Below are 20,988 nucleotides of genomic sequence, written 5' to 3'. Positions count from 1 at the left end.
TTTTTTAAATATGTGAAAAAATAAATTCGCTTACTTGTTGGTGAAATTGTTTATGTTTAGTGAAAATTAAGAGACAGATTGATATTTAAGACCAATGTAGCGCATGAATATGGTGAAGTGATTGATATTTGATTTATAAATCTTTTTTTATTTAAACTGGATCATAAACTATTGCTGAAATTGCCAATTTTTCTTTTATCCCAGGGACATTAAACGCAACACTTGACTTGAGCAAATCCTATTCCTTGTAATCGTCTCTGCTCGGCTCTGAGGGATACGGGGATACTGACATCATTCTGTCATTGGTCAGCGGTGACAGCCTGTAGGGTGGAATATAACATTCAGCCTCACAGATCAAGCCAGACTGCATCCTTCCTCTGACGGCGAGACCAGGACAAAGCAGCGAGCGGCCGTTTTCTCCATCACAACACCGTCATGGATTTACGTGTTATTATAGAGCAAATGGAGACCGGAGAGCAAGACAAGGCGCTGGCGGTGTTACAGAGCTTCAATAAAGAGGTAAACACAAGTCCAGCTGGCAGTAGGGCATCACCCAGCAGTATGTCAGGCCGTCTGCTTTTCTGTCTGTTCAGATGATCATGGCTTATTCATCTCCAATGTTTGCTTGCTTGTTAGTGGCTTTTTGACTGGGCAATTCCCTTTCCTTTCCCAACTCTGAGCTAGTTTCAAAAGTTCCACCAATGATCATTTCTGACCATCAGCGGAAATAAACCATAGCACATAAAATCAACTTTACAAAGTTAGCACAACTTGGTTTGTAATTCGCTGGGTTTTTTTATTTCTTTTTTTTTTTTTTTTTTTTTTTACATGAGGTTGAAGGTTCAAGGGCCAGTTTGTTCAGCAGTCCTTTACTTTCTTCGTGGGCTTGTCCTCATATATTGTGCTATTATTTACCAATCAGTAAGACACAGGCCCTAGGACTGTTTTACAATAAGGAGCTGAGATATGCAGAGTACACAAAAATTGTACTCAAGCAATAGAGTACTTGAGTACTTTTTACTTTTACTTTTTATTAAAGTAAAAGTAAAAAGTCCAAAAAATTACTCAATTAAGAGTAAAAATGGTAAAAAGGCGACACAAGTACTGATAAAAAATATCGATCATTTCATATTTAAAAACGATCTCATCAGACGAACCAAAATATAAAGTTAAGTGTAAATTTAGGTATTTCAAAGATCAAAATGATTAATATAAATATCATAATTATAAAATAGCAAAATCAAACGAAAAAAACATTTTTCCTAATCAATATCTTTCAATATAAATCCTCTGAAATAAAAACTGCAGGTGTGTGTCTGGTGAACTTTTGGTTAAATTATGTTTGTTCTTCATGCAGTGAAGGTAGAGGACCCAGAAATCTTACTCAAGTGAAAGTAGCAAGCAATACTTCATAATAAAATTACTCAAGTAAAAATAAAAACTACAGCGTAAGATAAGGTAATTTTATTTATATAGCACATTTTCAGCAACAAGGCAATTTAAAGTGCCTAGAGAAAATACCCTTAAACTAAACTTTTCCAAAAAGTAAATGCAACTAGTTATTACCCCACTCTGATAAGGAGCATTAACAAAAGTCATATTTGTGGGTTCTGTTGGCACGAGGAAGCATAAGGGAGTAACATGATGAGTGGATTGTTAGTAGAACAAGCTGTTTCTACATGGAAAAAGATGCCTTGCTTAAAAAAATGAAAAAAAAAACAAACAAACAACAAAACATGTAGAACACATGGAGCCAAAATGGAACAAAAATAACAGGAACAACAGGGAGGTAATGGGATATGCAGGATTTAACAGCAGGAACCAGCAAGGGATGTAAGTAGGAGAAGGGTTTAAATACTGTGAGGATGAATGAGGGAACAAAAGACCTGGGTTGATGAGCTACCAGGTTGCAGGTGTGAGGGGAGAGAGATAGCGGAAGTGACACAAGGGGCGAGGGAGAGTACACAGGGGACTGGAAAATAAATCTAATACTAAAGAATAACTAGATCTAAGAAACATTATTAAACTAAAATAGCAAAGAATAACTAGAGACAAGAAACAAACTAGAATCTCTAAGAAGAACTGGACTAAGAACAGAAACAAGGCTGATCTAATCAAAGAAAGAGAGTAAGGAATACAAAACAATAAACCTGAAAATATCTCAGGGTCCTAACAGTATCATGCAACAGCCTATCGTACTCGTTAAATCCCAGATTTGTGGTTTTCCTTTCTGAACTACTTTTCAATTATTCCCTCTGCTCCTTATTCTAGACATTCTAGATCCTTTCAAGTTGAATCATATACATCTCTGCATCTGTACCAAATTACATTTAAATTAAACCTTTCTTTCTGGATGCTTAACTGAATTCGAAGCCATGCACATGCTGTAAACTTCAGTGTCAGTGTCAGTGCTAATATTATTTAAATTAATTCAACTTTGGCCCTTGAAGAACAGAGCATATGTCACACACAAGACGAAACCTCGTGGGAAAATGGCTTACTAATTTAACCAGCATACAAATTTGTATAGTATTATTACAACTCAGTAAATTAGAATACATGTTCAGATGAGGCTTATTTGTCAGATTAAAAGTGCCGTTTGAAAATAACAACTTTTAAGCAGGTAATAAACATGCATTTCCATAAGCCCATAATTTTGTATTTTTTTTATTGTTAATTTGATATATTTAAATTTCCTAAAAAATGTTTTTTTTTCTTAGCTGTAAGTGAAAAATCATGATTAACAGGAATAAAGGCTTGAAAACAATAGTCTGTGTGGAATTATATCCATCCATTTTCTTACACCCTTGTCCCTTGTGGGGTTGGGAGGGGTGCTGGTTCCTACCTCCAGCGAACGTTTCGGGCATCTTGAAACTGAGGGCAATTTAAAGTGGCCAATAACCCTCTAAGCCTGTCAGAGAGAATGTGAAAACGTCATGCAAAAAGAGCCCATGCTGGCATTTGGACCAGGACCTTCTTGTTGCAGAGCAGCAGTGCTATCAACTGTGCCACATATTAGTCATGTCTTCATATCTGTTTAGCAGTGTCTTGAAGCTCTGCTTCCTCTGCCTGCATTTTAATCGAGACAAATAATCACAGATTCCCAACTAAGCAGATGTTCTCTATAAAGTCAAAGTTGCTGTGGGCTACATGGATACAGTATATTTTACCTGTTGGACTAAATCGATAGTTTCAAAGTTGGTGCACACTCCACTGGACCTGTGCAGCTGATCAACAAGGAGAGCTATTTGGTGTGGTTCTATAAGCCAACGTCTGTGTGAGAGTTGATCTTGACAGCAATTGGATTAGACTCACAGTTACACAAATAGAGTCACACAGCCAAGCCAAATCCCACTCCAATAAGGAGCTCTTAGGTTTGAGGGGCTTAAAGGTGAAGAAACTTCTGCCAAATTAGTTAAACTGTGTGTTATATATTTACTCTAGGTTCAGTTTTTCCTCTGTTTCCTTCAAATTGCATTTTCTAATACATTGATGGCAGGTGATTTAAAGCACTTTAGTGTAAGACAATACTTGTAAAACTTACATTAGTGTAAGAAAAAGAATCCCATAAAATACATATTACAGTATATAATATGACAGACGAACCAATAAAATGGCAAACAAAATTTATTGCTGAAATAAAATATGGTTTTAAAGTTACAAAGTTGTGGTCCATCCACATAAGTACAGATAAATATAATGTAATTCTCTTTAACCTGAGCTATAGAGGGTTAGACATTCTGTAAGCAGATACCCAAGAATGGTGCCCTGAGGAGCCCCAGACATAATTTTTGTTTTGTTTGTTTATGTTTTAATTGTATAAGGAAATGGAAATTTGACATGAAATCAGTGTAGCATCACTATTGTTTCATGAAGCTAATGGAGAAAAACAAGAACATGAAACAAATTTAAAATGGTACTGGAGACTTTGTTTCTAATATATTATTGATTTCTACTTATCTTCTACCTTCAGCAGTGGTTAATTGTCCTGTGTGCCTTCATTTTTTAAATGAAACGCGTTTCATTTTTTGCAGATGAGCCAGTGCTTCACATTCAACAGAGAAGAAGGTCAGGAGAGAAAGGTACTTGTAACAGTTTCAACATAAATTCTATATTTATTTGCTTTTCGGTTTATAAGAGTCCAACACGGATTCAAAGTTTTCTGGATGTAACCTACAAAAACAACACAACTGAAAACCTGATAAGCTTTGTGTCTTTATGTCATTTGCTTTTTTCTTTCTTGTTTGCTTGGCTGGTGAGTTAGGAAGCAAAACAACAAAAGGTATTAAGAAATGATAGTGTCCATAAGTTACCTACGAACCTTTAACTTCAACATATTGCCTTCAGAAGTCACCTACATAGTGATTAGTTGTTTTGTGAGTAAATTAGAGTCATCTACCTGTTAACATTTGTTAACACTTTGCAGTTAGTTGTCAGAGCAGCCTATGTTTATGCAAAGAAAATAACCTTTTTAAATGTACACTGGCTGCAAATGTACCAGGCTAAAAACCCTTATTGATATAATTTTGGACCATTTGTAAAAATACCAATAGACAAAAATCAGTTGTGCATAGCAACCTGTATCTCTTCCCACAAATGCAAATATTTATATTCTGCTTTTCCCAATATGCCCAAATATTTCCTTTGTCTGGATCATATTCACTGAGGGTCTCTCGTGGCCCAAAACCTTAGAAATGTATTCACAACCCTATCTTGATAGATACAGTAGATGTCCATGTCTCTGTTTTTTATCTGTTCTTAGATTTCCTTAGATTGCAGCATCACGTGTAGCTTTTTGAGATTTTTTATCCTACAAACTTGATCCTATAGATTAAGGAATCTTAATTCAGATTCCTTAATCTATAGGATCAAGAAATAACTCCTTGAGTTATTTCTTGATCCTATAGATTTGACAATAATCATGCCTAGGTGTGGCTAGTGAAATTGAAGTCAGGCCACAAAAAAAGTGGTTCGTCATAGTTAAAGCACGCATGATTTAAAATAGGGGCCAGTTGGTTGGTTTGGATTGTGTTTCTCCTTTAGTTGCCTGGTTTTTGGATTGGTCAGGGTGTCGTTTTCTGTAAATAAGATTAGTTTAAGGATCTGAAGCAGGTTATTTAAAACAATTTAAATAATTTTCATTAGAATACAATATCCCTGACAAAGGTTATGTTTTAAAATTCATTAATAAATGGGGTCACCATTTAACTATTTTTACAAGATGAAGAAGTGACAAAGTTCACAAACTGACAGGTGTTGTACATTAATATAATGCTTGTTGAGAAGGTGTAACTGTTGGTAACACTTTATCTGTAATCCATTATTTCACACTTTCCATAAGTCTTTGAAAATAAATGTAATTAGTTTTTAATAATATTTATCAAAGCTGCAGTATGTAACTTTTGTAAACAAAATCTATTTTTCACATATATATTTTTTTAAACTGCCCCTATCAGTATGGTATGAGGCAGATAATCCATAAAACAATCTAACTCCTGTGCCTCCTCCCAATGCTCCCAGAGGGTCTTAGCACTGTGAGTCATGATAGTGTATGTGTTTCTCACAACCTCGGCCCTATTATGTTAGTTCTCTTTGCTACACTATAGCTGGTTCACCACAATGGTACCTGCCAAGAATACTCAGGCTAGTTAAAATGGCACTGATGACAGCAGGTAAACAGTTTTCCTGGAATGGTAAGTTGTTTCTCTTCCATTAGCATATTGAGCAGCGCTTACATGAGTTGATTGACAGTGCTAAGGCATTCCTCCAGGCTCTGATTGTTTTTCACATATTTTTCACAAAAGTTACATGCTGCTGCTTTAATTGTTTTTTTAAAGTTTATACTAGAGCAGAACTAGATTTTTTAATACAAGAAAAGATATTGATAATATTTTTCTTCATATCTTCATATACAGTACAGACCAAAAGTTTGGACACACCTTTTACTTCAATGAGTTTCCTTTATTTTCATGACTATTGACATTGTAGATTCACACTGAAGGCATCAAAACTATGAATAACACATGTGGAAATATGCACTAAACAAAAAAGTGTAAAACAACTGAAAATAGCCCCTTATATTCTAGTTTCTTCAAAGTAGCAACCTTTTGCTGTGATTACTGCTTTGCACACACTCTGCATTTTCTTGATGAGCTTCAAGAGGTAGTCACCTGAAATGGTTTTCACTTCATAGGTGTGCCCTGTCAGGTTAATAAGTGGGATTTCTTGCCTTATAAATAGTCATGAAAATAAAGAAAACCCATTGAATTAGAAGGTGTGTCCAAACTTTTGGTCTGTACTGTATATACAGTATGTGGTTTGTGTGATATAAAAAGTGAAAACTTGAATCATATGTGTAATAACATGATGGCAAATTACTTTTTCACGGTACTGCGGCATTTTGTTTAACTTTGTTTTTCTTTTTGAAGTTTTACATTGCAATGAGGATTACATTTCCATTTTTTCTTTTGACCTACAAGAATGAAATCTCTGTGGCCAATTACTGCTCCTAACATCCAATTTTATTAACTGTGTCTGTGAAACAGCGTCTGGGGGAGCTGGTGCTCAGTTTCCTGAGCAGGGAGTTGCAACCATCCTGTCTGCTGGCATGTCTAGAGACGGTTCGAATCTTGACCAGAGACAAACAATGTTTGGATCCATTCATCAGCCGCTCAGCTATGCTCACACTTGCCCACTATTCTGGTATTGCCCATCTTGCTGCACCTTCCCAAGGCCCATTGGAGGAGAGCAAAGGTAACTATTCTGCTACACTCAAAGAAACGAATCATTGACTTAACATAATTTTTTTATGTCGACAGGTTCCACATAATTGTATTATGTTAGTTGAAAGCAAAACAGACATAGCAATCTAACATTATGACTTATGTGTAACTAAGATAAAATGAATGAATTAACCCAACTACTTCAAATCACTTTAGACTGACAAACTGGAAGTTGAACTAACTTAACTTTTTGTGTTAGTCTGACAAAGCAAACACTCTTTCAGTGAACTTATGTTTTATTTGTTCACTAAACATGAACAAATTATGTTACTTTAATAAATAAAATTAGCTTTCCATCAACCAATATGTTTTTTAAGTTAAGTAATTATTTTCTAGTTAACTAAATTCAAGTTTGTCAACAGGTTCCACACAAATGAATTAAGTAGGCTTTACTTAATTTTGTTATGTTCTTTATTTAACACCTGAAATCTTACACATTACATTATTTTAACCAAGTTAACAGTGACAAGAACATAAACTGACAAACAATAACAAACTTTCAACTTCAAATATGTTGTATTTGACAACATCAGGCTTAGGCCTGATGTTTTTTGACCTTGCTTAGGCAAGGTCAAAGAAATAGGATCTCAAAGGACAATTCACAGTATAAACTTCAGTAAATGCTAATGTAGAACATGGTGTAATAACATTCTGAGGATTCACGCGCGACTTGACAATGACTGGCTTTAATCTAAATTATCATCCGTGAATTAGGAACTTAAAAGTGCATTTAAAAAACATTTTCTTTCATTAAATCATTCTGAAAATAATCCCACAATAATAATGTTTTTGATCATCTTGTTGGTTGTATCGACACTACATGACTTGGAACTGATTTACACCATTTTTTAAACTTGCTGCTTAATACTGTGGGAATTACTCTCAATAGTTGTGAAATAACAGTACACACAAAACAGAAAGAACTGTTATGTTCTCAAAACGCCAGAAAGATTAAGCCACTGAGGATAAATGATCAAAATGACCTTAAAGAACAACAACAGAAAAGAAAAATACACTTCACTCAACTGAAAATTGAGCGTGAGTGGGAATAAAAATAGCAATAAGTATTTTGTTCCATATAACACAGCAGGAGTGTAACAGGCAAACCTTTTATAGACGCAAACTCAACTAAAATCCCACTTGTTTAGGATTGTATTGAAACGTAATCAATTACAAATTCATTGATGGAACCTGACTTAATGTCATGTTTTGATTGTTGATTCTATGTTGCATTGTGTTTTTGTGTTTGATATGATATAAAGCACTTTGAAATGCCTTGCTGCTGAAATGTGCTATACAAACAAAATTTGATTGATTGATTGAAAAATGCAAAACAAAACCATGCAATCATGTATCTACATTCTGCCAGTATGGTGAACTGAAACTATTATCTACCATATTAAGACATGTACAATGATGGATCATTGTAATCATGCCCTCACATCTAAAGATTTTCCAGCTACATTTTCTCTATAATCAAAATGGTAAACAGTAGTGCTACACTCAAACTCAAAATTCAGTTATGTCTATTTCAGCTTCAATATAATATTCAAATAATCACAGCAAACTATTCTCTAGATGTTATTTCAGGATTACTACATCTCTTGTTATATTGTAAAATCAAGCAGTTTTTTGTAATTACTTTTGCTAGTGCAAATATACTGTAAAACACAAAATCTTACCAAGTATTTGTCTAGTTTCTAGAACAAATATCTTAGTACACTTGAAATTGTACAAAACTAATTATGAGTAGATGTTAATCAAGAAATATCAAGTTATCTTGGATGTAAGCTTGTAATAGGTTGTGCTGCAGATGTCTTTGCTGGTTGTTGGCTGTCTTCTGGGCTGTGGGTGGATGGACCGACCGGGCTTTCAGTTTTCTCCTGACGTTGGGGAGCGCTGTTGGAGCTACCTCTCTAGTCTTGAGCTGCTGTCTGTCTGAACAGAGCGATCAGGGATAGAAGTCAGGAAGGTGACGAAGAACCCGATGGCCACTCTGTCAGGGCTTCAGTATTCCTCTGTGGAGAGAGGAGAAACAGCTGAGTAGCAACAATCCTATGATAATAACTACAAATACTTAGCAAAGAGGATAAGCATAGAAGTACATTTAGCAGAATCTTAAAAGTAGTTTTTAAGCACAAAAAAACTCAAGAGTTACAAACGTCCCAAAAACAGAAAGCTCACATATATATTAAATTTAAAAAAAATTGATTTATAAGCAGTGGTTCTTTATTTTATGTCATGCCACCCTAGTGAACACATTTTTCACCCCCAAATCCTATTTAAATATTCATTTGTACTCACCACTGGCACTAGGATTCTGTATTCAATTACCTGGTTATCACAGCTGATTAATAAAATTGGCTACCATGAGTTAAAAATTTAGTTGCTACTGATTTTATTATTTATTATTAAACCAACGTCCACCAAACGTTCGCCTTGAGCCGATCAAGCACTGTGGCTTGAAGCATTTTACGAAAATTAGCCTTCATAGAGGAATAATATAAATTCCTGTACAGGCAAACCCTCAAATGACGTCACTGGATTCGTCATTGGAAGGGTCACACATCCGTAATTATAATTTAAGATATCTTGAACGTAATTATGACTAGCCAGAATTACAACTTTAGATATCTGAAGTAAAAGATTGCGTGCGTGTAAGCCCCTCTTTGGCTGTACTGGGCTGTCCAAACAATTGCCTGAACATTCAATGGCGCTGGCAGTTTTGGACAAAATTGTAAGAAAATATATAGATATAGAAAGAACTCTACAGTATGGGATATGCAGAGAGCGCGAAAATTGTGTACTTGAAGAATGCTTAAGAAATTTGCAAAGAATTTCTGATTTACTTTCTTACTGTCTGACACACACAAAAACGGCTTAGGGGAGCTGAAAGTGCTACTATCGACCCATGTCCAAGCTGGAAATGGGGAATATTCCGCACCCCGGGCCAGTTCAAGTAATAACCAGATGTAGGTTTTATACTGTGGTTAAGCTATCTGCCTCTTCGGAAATTATAGTAAAGCCAGCCAGCTCTTGATTTTGACATGCACCCATCCTTTAGCTCCTCTGAAAATAAAAGCGCACCCCCGGTTCATGTCTGATTCACACTTTAAGTTGCTTTCCAGCGTCTATAAAAGTTTAAAGCTTTGTGTTCATGCATTTGCGACAGGGAATTATGTATATCAAAATAAATTTATACATTGTGTGAAATGCATAGTGTCACCCTTAGGAGACACAGGGACACATCTAGAGGATAGACAGATATAAAAAGACAGACAGAAACATATGTATAAGGCATTGGATGAGGCATTCATCATTGGAATATTATTCTATTTTAGGTGGTCGAGGTAGACCAGCTATTCATATTATTAAAGAGCAGATCAACTTTCTTTTGGCCCAAGGACACACGGTCAAGAGGATGGCTAACATCTTTGGATGCTCAACATAATTTCTTTATAAGAAGTCCAAAGCACTTGGTGTACCAATCAGGGGAAGGTAGGCTGCACTGACTGGCTTCAACTTCAATATGGAACATCCACTTACCTTTGTGGTCCATGGTGGCATCGATGGATGTTCTCGCTTAATTACTTACTTGAACTGCAGCACACTTGAATTGTGCCTCAACAGTGCTATTTCATTTTCTCAAGGCAATGGGCCTCTATGGCTTACCTTCTAGAGTGAGGTCAGATCATGGTGGCGAGAATGTGCAAGTGGGATTGGTGATGAACCTCCTTCAGGGCATTGAATGTGGGCGTCATCTAACTGGGGAATCCATCCATAATCAGAGAATTGAGCATCTTTGGAGGGATGTGTTTTTACATGTTTTGGAACCATTTTATAGCACGTTTTATAACCTTGAAGATTCAGCCCTCTTGGATCCCAGCAACAATGTGCACAAACTTTCTCTTCACATAGTTTTTCTTCCTGAGATTCAAAGCCGACTAGAACAATTCAGAAAGGCATGGAACCACCATTCCTTGCGTACAGAAAACAATAAAAGACCAACACAAATCTGGACTGAACGGATGTTGGCAAACATGGGTGCCAACAGCACAGCAACTAACAATGTGTTTGGTGAAAATTCCAACGCACCAGAGACTCTTGAAGAACTTCCTCAACAGCCTGGCCTTTGGCCACTACCAACCACTGATGCTGAAGAGGTTCTTAGTGTAGTTGTAGAACCAACCCAAACCAGGCTGAGTCAGCAGCAACTTCAGTCAGTTAATCTTGCAGTCAATCATATTTCAGAGCTGAAGGAGAAATACCAGACCTGCTGTGCAGAAGTTGCAAATGCTTTATTGATGTACATGTCACTGTGTGCAGAGTGACAAACATCAATAACATTTGATCAAATGCATTGTTCTAAAGATACAATTACTACAAATAAAACTCGGAATTGACATGAGTAGGCAACCTTACAAATTTAATTATAAAATGTTAAGACATGACAAATTAAATACACATTCTGGAGAGGGAAACAACAATAAAAATTCTACTTTTGAACATGCTCATGTAGAAATGACTAGTATATCCCAACCCCCTTTTCTAATGCATCTTTTGGACCTTTTGAGTGTCTTTAGAATTTGATTTTGTTTTTAATCCAAATGAGCAGTGTTCATTACATGAACTAGAACAATCATTACAAAAGATTAAACTACAATGCCCATTTACACAGCAAAAAAAAAAAAAAAATTATCAAAAATGTTTCAGTGCAAAAATCTTTCTACACTTCAAATAAGACACAAGTAAGATATATGTAACTTTTCATCAAGATATGAGCTTGTTTTAAGTCACATTTTCCTTAATATCGATGAAGAAGGACTTATTACATTGTCAGATTATTTCACTTATAACAAGGGAAAGATGTCCAGTTATAAGTGAAATTAATATGACAATGTAAATACTACTTTTTCAACAATACTAAAGAATTATTATTATTATTATTATTAAGCTCATATCTTGATGAAAAGTTACATGCAAGTTAGTTTTATCTTTAGTGTACTAAGATATTTGCACTAGAAAGTATTCCAAAAATACTTAATAAGACCTTTTGTCTTTGCAGTGTGGCTCAAACATACACCTTTAAATTGTGAAACCAAAAAATGGTTAATAAGACATCTATTCTTTGCAAAAAAAAAAAAAAAAGCAGATATTGTATTTTCATTTGAATATTTTCCAAGTTTGGCCATTACATTGCCTTTACTATAACTTGCTTTAAAACACTTAACTTTTCAAAGCATTCCAACTCCTTTTTAAAAGAACTGCTTATTACACTTATTAGCTGATTATGCAACACCAAAGGCCAAAGATTACATGCAGCACTCCGTCTGTCATGTAATCTGGGTGTACAGGAAGGCGGAGTAATATAGGCAAGTATTTGCTTCTGGGAAGACTTTGTTAGCCTCATGGAGGAATTCAATTTGTGGACGATGGGGAAAGCCCAGTGGAAGCACCATGGATGCTCCCGAAGCGAACTCCAGTATCATTTCAAGGATAATGGGACTGCATTCTCCTTCTGAAAGACAAAATGTTGAAATTATGACCTTTGTTATAAGGTATCCAGTATGTACTCTTAAAGACATGGAAGAAAATGTGTTAAATGTCTGTCCTTGTTCCTCCTCAATCTTGTTATATTGGTGATGACAATGCATTTCTTGTTAGTAAATATAAATCAAACATTTTGAAGACGAACCATGACTAAGCATGATCACTGTAAATACGTAGTATGTAAAAGTATGCATTTATGCAACAAATTACCCAATATATATTCACTGGTAAAAGACAGACAATTTCTATGGCAGCTTAACAAAAAGACTTTCCAGGAAATAGATTTTTCTAGTAATTTAACTGTTTTTGGTCCTGTCACTAGTCATTTAGAAAGTCTTCCTCTACACTCAAACTATGATTACTTCTTTTTGGACAGTGGTAATAAGTCGGTCACAAAATGTAATTGATACCGGTTGTGCTTACAGTATCACAATAATTGTACCTTCAATATCCACCAATCAGTCTCTCCAGTAGCATATGGTTTGATTTTCTATCCTCCTTTTGTTGCTGCCTTGCACAGAAAAACACACTTGGAAAAGTGTGTACAGGTCCCGTGCCAAGAGTGGCTTCTCCTCACCGACAAACAATTCATGAAAGACTGCAGGGTTTTCCTGAATCTCATCTAGCACATTAACAGTCTTCAAATCTTCCACAAACCTTTAAGAAATGAGAATATGGTCTTACTTTTAGAATCCAACAAAATTTCTAATAGAAAAAATTAGGATCTTGCTTACTGTTGCAATGCAGTGCACACTTGGCCATTTACAGAGAAGTCTGCAGCAGATTGCACAAGGGAGTCCCTCTCTTCCAGAGTAGTTACACGCCTTAATGCTCCAACAATGCTCAGGGTATCTGCTGCCTGCATAATGGCTTCGTTTGACTCCACGATTGTGTTTGTATCCTGAATCTAAAAAGAAAAGAAATGCTGTGAAACTGAATTTAAGCTTATGATCAATATCCAAAATGCTTAAAATTGCTACTAACTTTGATCAACTGCTGTCTGAATGAATGGTTAACAACTTCCTCAACCAGGGTAGGGTGAGGCAATGTGCCACAAATGTGGTCATACAGCCTTTGAGAGAAGAAATGTGGTCCAATGCCTCCATGCACCAAACAGACTGATATCATTTTTCCAATACAGTTGTACATTTTTGACTCCAGCGCTAAAGAAAAAAAATGTTACTTGACAATTTTTCATCCTTAAGAATTGGGGGGGGGAATACTGACCACTAGTGTCCAAAGCTAAGATGGCGGTCATTCCATGCCCCTCAAAGACATTAGATTGATGAATGGCCCTCATTAACAGTCTTAGATGCTCTCGTGTGGGACCACCTTCATCAACTGCCCCTTCAGCGTTGTCCTCTTCATCCACAAAAATAACATACAGTTTTGCTGCTGGATCAAAACGCCGTCTTCTGGAGGCATGCAGGTTACATTCTAAAATCCTGTCCCTGCACACATTTATTTGGTTGCTGGTAGGACAGAAAGTCATATCAACCTTGCTGTATAGTTTTGCTAATATAGTCTGAAGATCTGTTCTGTAAAAAGAAAATCTATTTTATTGTGTATTGTTGGAGTAAACAATGGTTTGCAACTGTCATAATTAATTACATAAGACACTGCCAGAATATGCAATTTTGACTCACTCATCCAAAGGCAACTCTGGTGGATGTTGTAGAGCAGGGGTGTCAAACTCCAGTCCTCAAGGGCCGCTGTTCTGCAGTTTTTAGATGTACCACAGGTACAAAACACTGGAAATGGCTTAATTACCTCCTCCTTGAGTAGATCAGTTCTTCGAGCCTAATCATTCTATTCAGGTGTGGTGCAGCAGAGGCACATCTAAAAGTTGCAGGACTGCGGCCCTTGAGGACTGGAGTTCAGAGACCAGAGTCTCTGTTGTAGAGACTCTGGTGGCTCTTCTTGGTCTTCCAGTAGAATTATAGGTTGCTCAGTAAATGGAGAAGCTGGTGCCTGGTCCTCAATGGTCATCACCTGTGGAGTCAGGTTAGAGTGGGAGGAGAGGGGCAGCCTTGAGGTTGCAACCAAAGAAACTTCAGAAGACGGCAAAATTGGTTGTACTTGAGTATAGAGCTGGGACACAGTTGCCCGGGAGGAGAACGAAGTTGATGTTTCTGGGGAGGTGAACATGGCCGACAGGACTTGAGGAGATGTTGGGGCCAGTGGTGACTGGGCTGACAAAGATGTCAGTGCTTGGTCAGAAAGCAATGTCTGTAGACTTCGGACAGAAGACAGTGACTGCTCCAGCACTCCATTCGCCTGAACTGGACACCTTTCCTAAGCAAAATAAAACAAAAACCTAATCATGTCAATTTTATTTATGAAGCACTTTCAAAACAGATACTAATTACACCAAAGGTCTGTACAGTATTCATGAAGCTCAGACAAAAACACATAAGAATAAAACACAAATTAAAACAGACAAGTAAATTACAATGTCAGGCCTTACAAAAAGCCAAAGAATAAAGATGAGTTTTAAGGAGCGATATGAAGTGTTCCAGACTATGGGCAGATCGAATGTTAAAAGATAGGTTGTTCCAAAGATTAGGAGCAGTGACAGCGAATGCTGCTCCTATTCGCTGTCACTCAGTCTGGTCCAAGGAATATGTAAGAGCAATTTATTATTTGACCGAAGTGTTCTAGAACTGGAATGGTTGTGAAGAAGGCCTTGAAGATGAGCTGGAGCTAGGCCATGTAAAGTTTTAAAAACCAATAAAAGACTTAAAATCAATCCGATAATGAACTGGTAGCCAATGCAGAGAAGCCGATACTGGCTTATATGCTCTCGTTTCTGGGATCCAATCAAAAGTCTAGTTGCGGTATTTTGAAACATTTGGGGAAAAAAAAAAAAATATTGAGACGACACTGTATGGAATTTGGACTTAATTACTTTACCTGAATATCTAGAGTTGAAATCCAAAGCACGTACAGAGTTGCAGATGTTGTTATTGTCATGGTATGCGGTGTAGATGGTAGTGAGGCAGACGCTGTAGACCCAGGTATGATGAATAATGAATTTAATAAGGCAACACACAGTCCAAAACAGTCCCAAAGCCGGGCAGCACGGCCGAGCTAAAGCCAGGGCTCGACGCCGGTAGCAACCGGTTAACGAGGGACGAAAGGTAGACAGGGCACACAGGAACGGCACGACAAACGCCAAGGGCGGCAAGTAACGACAAGGACCCGACCGAGACGCAGACACACAGGTGGCATTAAATACACGGGAGGGTAATCACAGAAACGAGACACACCTGGGAACAATTAAGGGGAAGACAGGACAACGAAGAGACTCAAGGACAAGGAAAACTCTAAATAAATACACAGACAACACAGAACATGACAGTTATGCCAAGATCCATAAGTGAGCCTGATGAGGTACTCTCAATTGGTGTGGATGATGTTGCTTATTGAACACTGAATATTTCACTTGCCATTTCATCTTGTCCGACAAAGTCAAACAAGACCTTTAAAAAAAGGGCAATACAATTTCAGTTACGGTACTGAAATTCTCTGAATGAACACATTACCAGAATTGGGTCAGACACATTGAAAGTTCTCTTTCTGATAAATCCATTCGTATATTTGAACTTCAACAGCAGTCCACTTGACGGTTCTTTATATACCGCCAGTCGTTGAAGGCGTAATCCATAAACCACTATCATCCTAGCAATGTAATAGTTCTTACTTTTATGCGTCTTTCCTCCCAGGTCTTGTAACACTGTTTTCTCCTTTCCTGGTAGAAAAAAAAAAGTGAGTAACAATAACAACAACAGCAACAACAAATGATGATAACAAAAATGTTAAGTCACTTTTTCTTGGTCTGCTAACAAAGACTCTTCAGACTCTTCGTCTTGCTGGGACCGCAGAGATCGCCAATCTAGCAGTGTCTATTATGAATACAGCACAGAGATTGTTAAAGTCAACATCAGAAATAAGATATAAAACTAAAATGCATATATTGTTCTTGAAATGAATGACCTGCTCTTCCCCTAAATGTTGTCTGTTGGTACTCTCAGCCTCTGGAGAGATATCCTGTACTTCTGGTGCAGTTGAGGGTTTTGGAAACAAACTCCTGGACATTGCTTAGGTTTCCTAGACATGGCCAAGACATTTCAAATTATAGTGGAAGATATTACTCTGGATATACCATACTACATGAAATTATTTTTGTGTACAAAACAATCATACCTGTGACACATCTGCTCGTGGTAGAATGTAGAGTCTGCTTTTGCCAACCTTTTCCTTCAGCTCCCTCACAGAATTCACTTGTAATTTTTTTTTACCTTTCGTCCTTTTCCACATCTTGCCAGTTCAAAGCCAACCAGATTTAGGCTGATGTGTGTGTAGCTTTGACACACAAAGTTATTCAGTTCAGACAAGCTCCAATTCAGGTTAATTTTGGAGCTCCTGGTTTCTGTCCCCTCATGCACAGGATTACCTGAATAATCAATGGTGACAAAGCAATGTAAAACACAATAACACAGAACACGCCATTTAAGTTTAAACTCATCAGCCCGCCAGATGACTCTGGTGAAAGAGTAAAATTATCATGAAGTGGTGAATTAAAACCCAAATGGAGATGTTAAAAGCAAAAGTCTGGAATGTAAGGGCGGCAAAACCGAATTTATGCTAAAACAGCTTGCCATAGAGGGCATACTTTGGCAAGCCGTTTCAACATAAATTCGATTTTGCCGCCCTTACATTCCAGATATCTCAAATTGTCTTATGACTAGACGTTTTAGCGATCTAAGATATCTCTAATATCTCTAATATCTTTGACTAGACAAAATACCTATTTGAGATATCTCTAATTACATTCTGACTAGTCGAAATGACATCAGATTTACCATAGAGTTGTATGGAGATTCAATTCAAGATATCTACAATGAATTACTGACTATCTGAAATACACATTTATGACTAATTAAATTAGTCATAAATTATGACTAAATTATGACTAATCATAAAGTAAATTCAAGATGTCTCGATTGTAGTTTTGACTAGTCATCATTCTAATTGAAGATATCTCGAATGACAACATAATTCAAGATATCTTAAATTTATTTTTGGATAGGAAATATGTAGTTTTGACTAGTGAAAAGTAAATTATATATATCTTAAAAGCAAATAATGACTAGACAAAACTAAATTAGAGATATCTTAAATTGTAATTTTGACTAGTCAGAATTCCTTTTAAGCTACAGTACATATCTCTAAATGAATTAGAGATATCTTGAATTACACAGCTTTTCTATTATGGATTACCACTCCGGATAGTCAAAATGTAGTGTTGTCTAGTCAAAATGCATTTTTAGATATCTAGAATGTAATTACGGACAGTCAGACGAAACCGAATTTATGTTAAAAAGGCTCGCCAAAGCCTAACTAAACTAATCCGGTTTAAACTGGGTTTTCTGTTCGTGCAGTTTTATTGTTGCATTACTGCCCCCTTATGGCCAAAAGAGGTATTGGTGTGCTAATTCACTTGACTAAATTTGATTGTTTTCACACAAAATAAAATAATTTATTTAGGTAAACATGTGACAAAATCATGTTAAATTTACTAGAATTAATTAATTAAACACAACAAGCACAATTTTTATGTGTTAACTTGAAATGAAATATTAACATAATGTGAACAACTTCCATGTTTCACTTTTTTGAAAATTTTAAAAAGAACAAAACTGTAACAGTTTGATAAAGGACTGAAGTTAATTATGTTTTTATATTTTTGTGGTATCTTTCCTGTGTCTATGATCTATTTTTTTCTTGAAGTGGTTGTTGTGGAGAAGGATGGGAAAGAGGAAGCAGAGGACTCCAGTGTGATGGTAAAGGAATCCTCCCCTCCTTCAGAAAACCCTGATCAAGAAGTGATTATAGAGGCTCTCAAGTCCATCTGTAACATCCTGTTCCACAGTCAGACAGCACAGGTCAGTCTGCTGCACTTTTAATGATGTTTTATTTATTTATTTTAACCTGTAAAAGCTCACTATCATTTGTTGAATGGATGGCAGGTCATAGCAGCTGATCTGCACTTTATTGATGGTGTAGCAGAGAGACTGAAGCAATGCAATCATCCCACCTGGAACCCTGAGGTAAGGGAGTAAATTAAATACATGCTTCAATTTTAATGTAATATATTTCAAATAAAAATATTTTGCTTTTAGGTCATATAATATATGATCATTTTAAACCTGTAAACTCCTGACTGGTTCTGGTTCTGCTCTGCAAACCAGCCAAAACACTGAGTTCCTTTAACTCAAGGCCTGTTGTTTTTGATTGATAATAAATCAAACATTGATTAATATATTTGACGTACATTTGATGATGATTATTCAAGAAGACTTTGATGTAATTTGACAAAATGTAATGTTCATTGGTTGTTTCATAATTACTGTATTATGTTTTCATGCTGTAAAACCCTTTGAACTTCCTCGTTTCTGCAATGTTCCATACAAAAACTTGACATAACTTAAGCGTTTTTCCAGTTTCACAACCAGCTCTATTCTAAGAAGAAAACAAGTTTAGTGAGTTGTCTTTTTCTGCCCAGGTCCGTTTCTTTGACCTGCGACTGACCTTCCTGCTGACTGCCCTGAGGGTGGATGTCAGGGCACAGCTGGCCCAGGAGCTCCATGGAATCAAACTCCTAGGTAACTGCTTTTCAAGTGCCTTGGAAAACAAGTGTTTTTGCTATTTTTATTCTCTCATCCAAACTCGTATTTTTGTACCATTACCTACACCAGTTTTAGAGATGAGTTACAGTTTCAGCATAATTAAGGAAATTGTACCTGAACAAGATCCTGAACCCTGAACACTCATAGAGAAAAGATGTTTATTCTGTGTTTGCTCAAATGCACATAATTCTTTAAGAGTTGTGTGCCTTCTGAATCCCCTATTTGTGACCCCCTAACACTGTATGAAGGAGAGGTGAAAGATGAAGAAATGTGATTTGATCTATAATGAAATATTGTTTTTGCAACCTTCATGGTTTCAGTTTTTGTGGTAAAGTTGTTGGATTATTGAGCAGATTCATATTAAATCATTTCATCTTACAGGCTTTAAAAATTTGCCCTGACAAAAAACAACCAGCTGACTTTATTCAAATATAGTCATATTGAGAGCATAAATGGAAGCTGACTGATTATGCAAATAAAAAGCAGCAGATGTGTTTGTATTAGCAATGGTTACCTCCACAGAAAAGTGTTCATCAGTATACATTAAATGTCACATGCAGGAACCATTGCTTAGAATATTGCAGCTGAAAAGAGCACATTCCTAGATCCTCAACAACTGAAGGAGGTTCAGCTGCAGCAAAGACATTTAAGGAGTATATAGAACAGAGTCATGTTGCCAGCAGTGCAAATGCTGAGCTTACTGAACATCAGAAGAAAGTGACTTTTAGTAAATCGAAACACACAGGGAGATAACAACTTTTGGCCTAAGGTTTCATGAAAAACACAAAGAACTGACAAATATGATGCTAAGTAACAAGGATAGACACAAGAAGATGGATGTCCATCCTACATTGTCCTCACAGATGAGTTCTGCTTTCTATTGTTTAGGACATCTGAAACATCACTGATCTTGAGAAGAAAAGATGTTTGCTACCATAAATTCCAGGCTTTTTATCTCAATTCAGTTCATTGTTTTAGGTTATATAGCTTCTCATCTTAGTGAGATTAGTCACAATTCGTACAAGAACACTGCCATTTATGAAGAATGGGATCAAGATGTCGTCCAAGAGAAACTTCTTCCAGGAGTGCAAGCACAATTTTATGCCAGACTATATTTTCCAGTATGTTGAATGGGAAAAATTCAGGTGTCACAGAAGCAAGATCTAGACATAAAATCTTTGTCCCTATGGTGATGAAATTCTCCAGATGCTAACCTCACTATGAACCTATTGCCACTTGTCACAAAGCAGAAGACAACAAACTAGGATCAACTCCATAAACTAGGAAGACAAGAATGGCTCATGATCTCTCAAAATTAAACTCAGACGTTGATGTTGAGTATGTCAGCTAATAAAGGCCTCATGAAACCTGTAAAAATGTTTTACTTAATCCCATAGAAAGATCAAAAATAAAATAAAAATATCTACATATCCTGTAGCCATTCACTTAATTTCCCTGCTGGGATGAATAAAGTACTTCTATTCTATTTGTGTGACTGACAATACCTTCATCCATGACTGTACTGCTGAGAATAATTTGTAATGAAACAGTTGTGCTATGGTAAAGACGAAGAGAGAATTTGCTGTCCTTTGTGTGTCCTAGGCAACCAGTTGGAAGCAACCCTTTGTCTGTGTTGGCCAGAGTCGCTGGTGACAGCCAGAGCAGGGTATGAAGGTTTTCCACCCGAGGAACTTCCCCCACTGAGCAGGCAGCAGGCAGAGTTAGCTATGGAAATACTGAAAATACTTTTCAATATCACATTTAACACAAACCGACGCAAGGTTGATGAGGTAAGAAGGAACATTTCATGCGAAGTTTCAATTTGCTGTTAATTGGTCAGTTTGATCACTATAGGAGTTAGGATGCATCTCAGTCGTTTTGTTCCTCCTTTTTGTCGTTGCTTCTCTGATGAGTTACTGGACAGAAAAGGAAATGATGGACTATCAGAAGAGCATCTGTTCTAT

At 36.6% G+C, this 20,988-nt stretch overlaps 1 protein-coding gene and 1 long non-coding RNA gene across 2 annotated transcripts in view; one reads left to right on the top strand and one right to left on the bottom strand.

The window, feature by feature from the left end:
- The first annotated feature begins 204 nt into the window (after positions 1 to 204).
- ric8a (RIC8 guanine nucleotide exchange factor A) overlaps positions 205 to 20,988 on the top strand; it is a 28,391-nt gene continuing 7,607 nt past the window's right edge. Inside the window, exons 1-7 of the mRNA XM_032546831.1 lie at positions 205 to 519; positions 4,035 to 4,082; positions 6,546 to 6,753; positions 18,126 to 18,280; positions 18,365 to 18,445; positions 18,901 to 19,000; positions 20,627 to 20,814. Coding sequence (XP_032402722.1) covers positions 436 to 519; positions 4,035 to 4,082; positions 6,546 to 6,753; positions 18,126 to 18,280; positions 18,365 to 18,445; positions 18,901 to 19,000; positions 20,627 to 20,814 — 864 coding nt within the window. The 5' untranslated portion in view covers positions 205 to 435. The remainder of the gene's footprint in view (positions 520 to 4,034; positions 4,083 to 6,545; positions 6,754 to 18,125; positions 18,281 to 18,364; positions 18,446 to 18,900; positions 19,001 to 20,626; positions 20,815 to 20,988) is intronic.
- LOC116708811 (uncharacterized) lies at positions 15,997 to 17,241 on the bottom strand. Its single transcript, XR_004336781.1, has 3 exons — positions 16,329 to 17,241; positions 16,160 to 16,237; positions 15,997 to 16,083 (listed from the first exon to the last, which is right to left on the bottom strand). It is a non-coding gene; the product is annotated as an uncharacterized LOC116708811 (long non-coding RNA).

This window comes from Xiphophorus hellerii, chromosome 2 (assembly GCF_003331165.1).
Source record: "Xiphophorus hellerii strain 12219 chromosome 2, Xiphophorus_hellerii-4.1, whole genome shotgun sequence".
NCBI classification, from domain to species: domain Eukaryota; kingdom Metazoa; phylum Chordata; class Actinopteri; order Cyprinodontiformes; family Poeciliidae; genus Xiphophorus; species Xiphophorus hellerii.
This window is presented reverse-complemented; position numbering and strand designations above follow the sequence as displayed.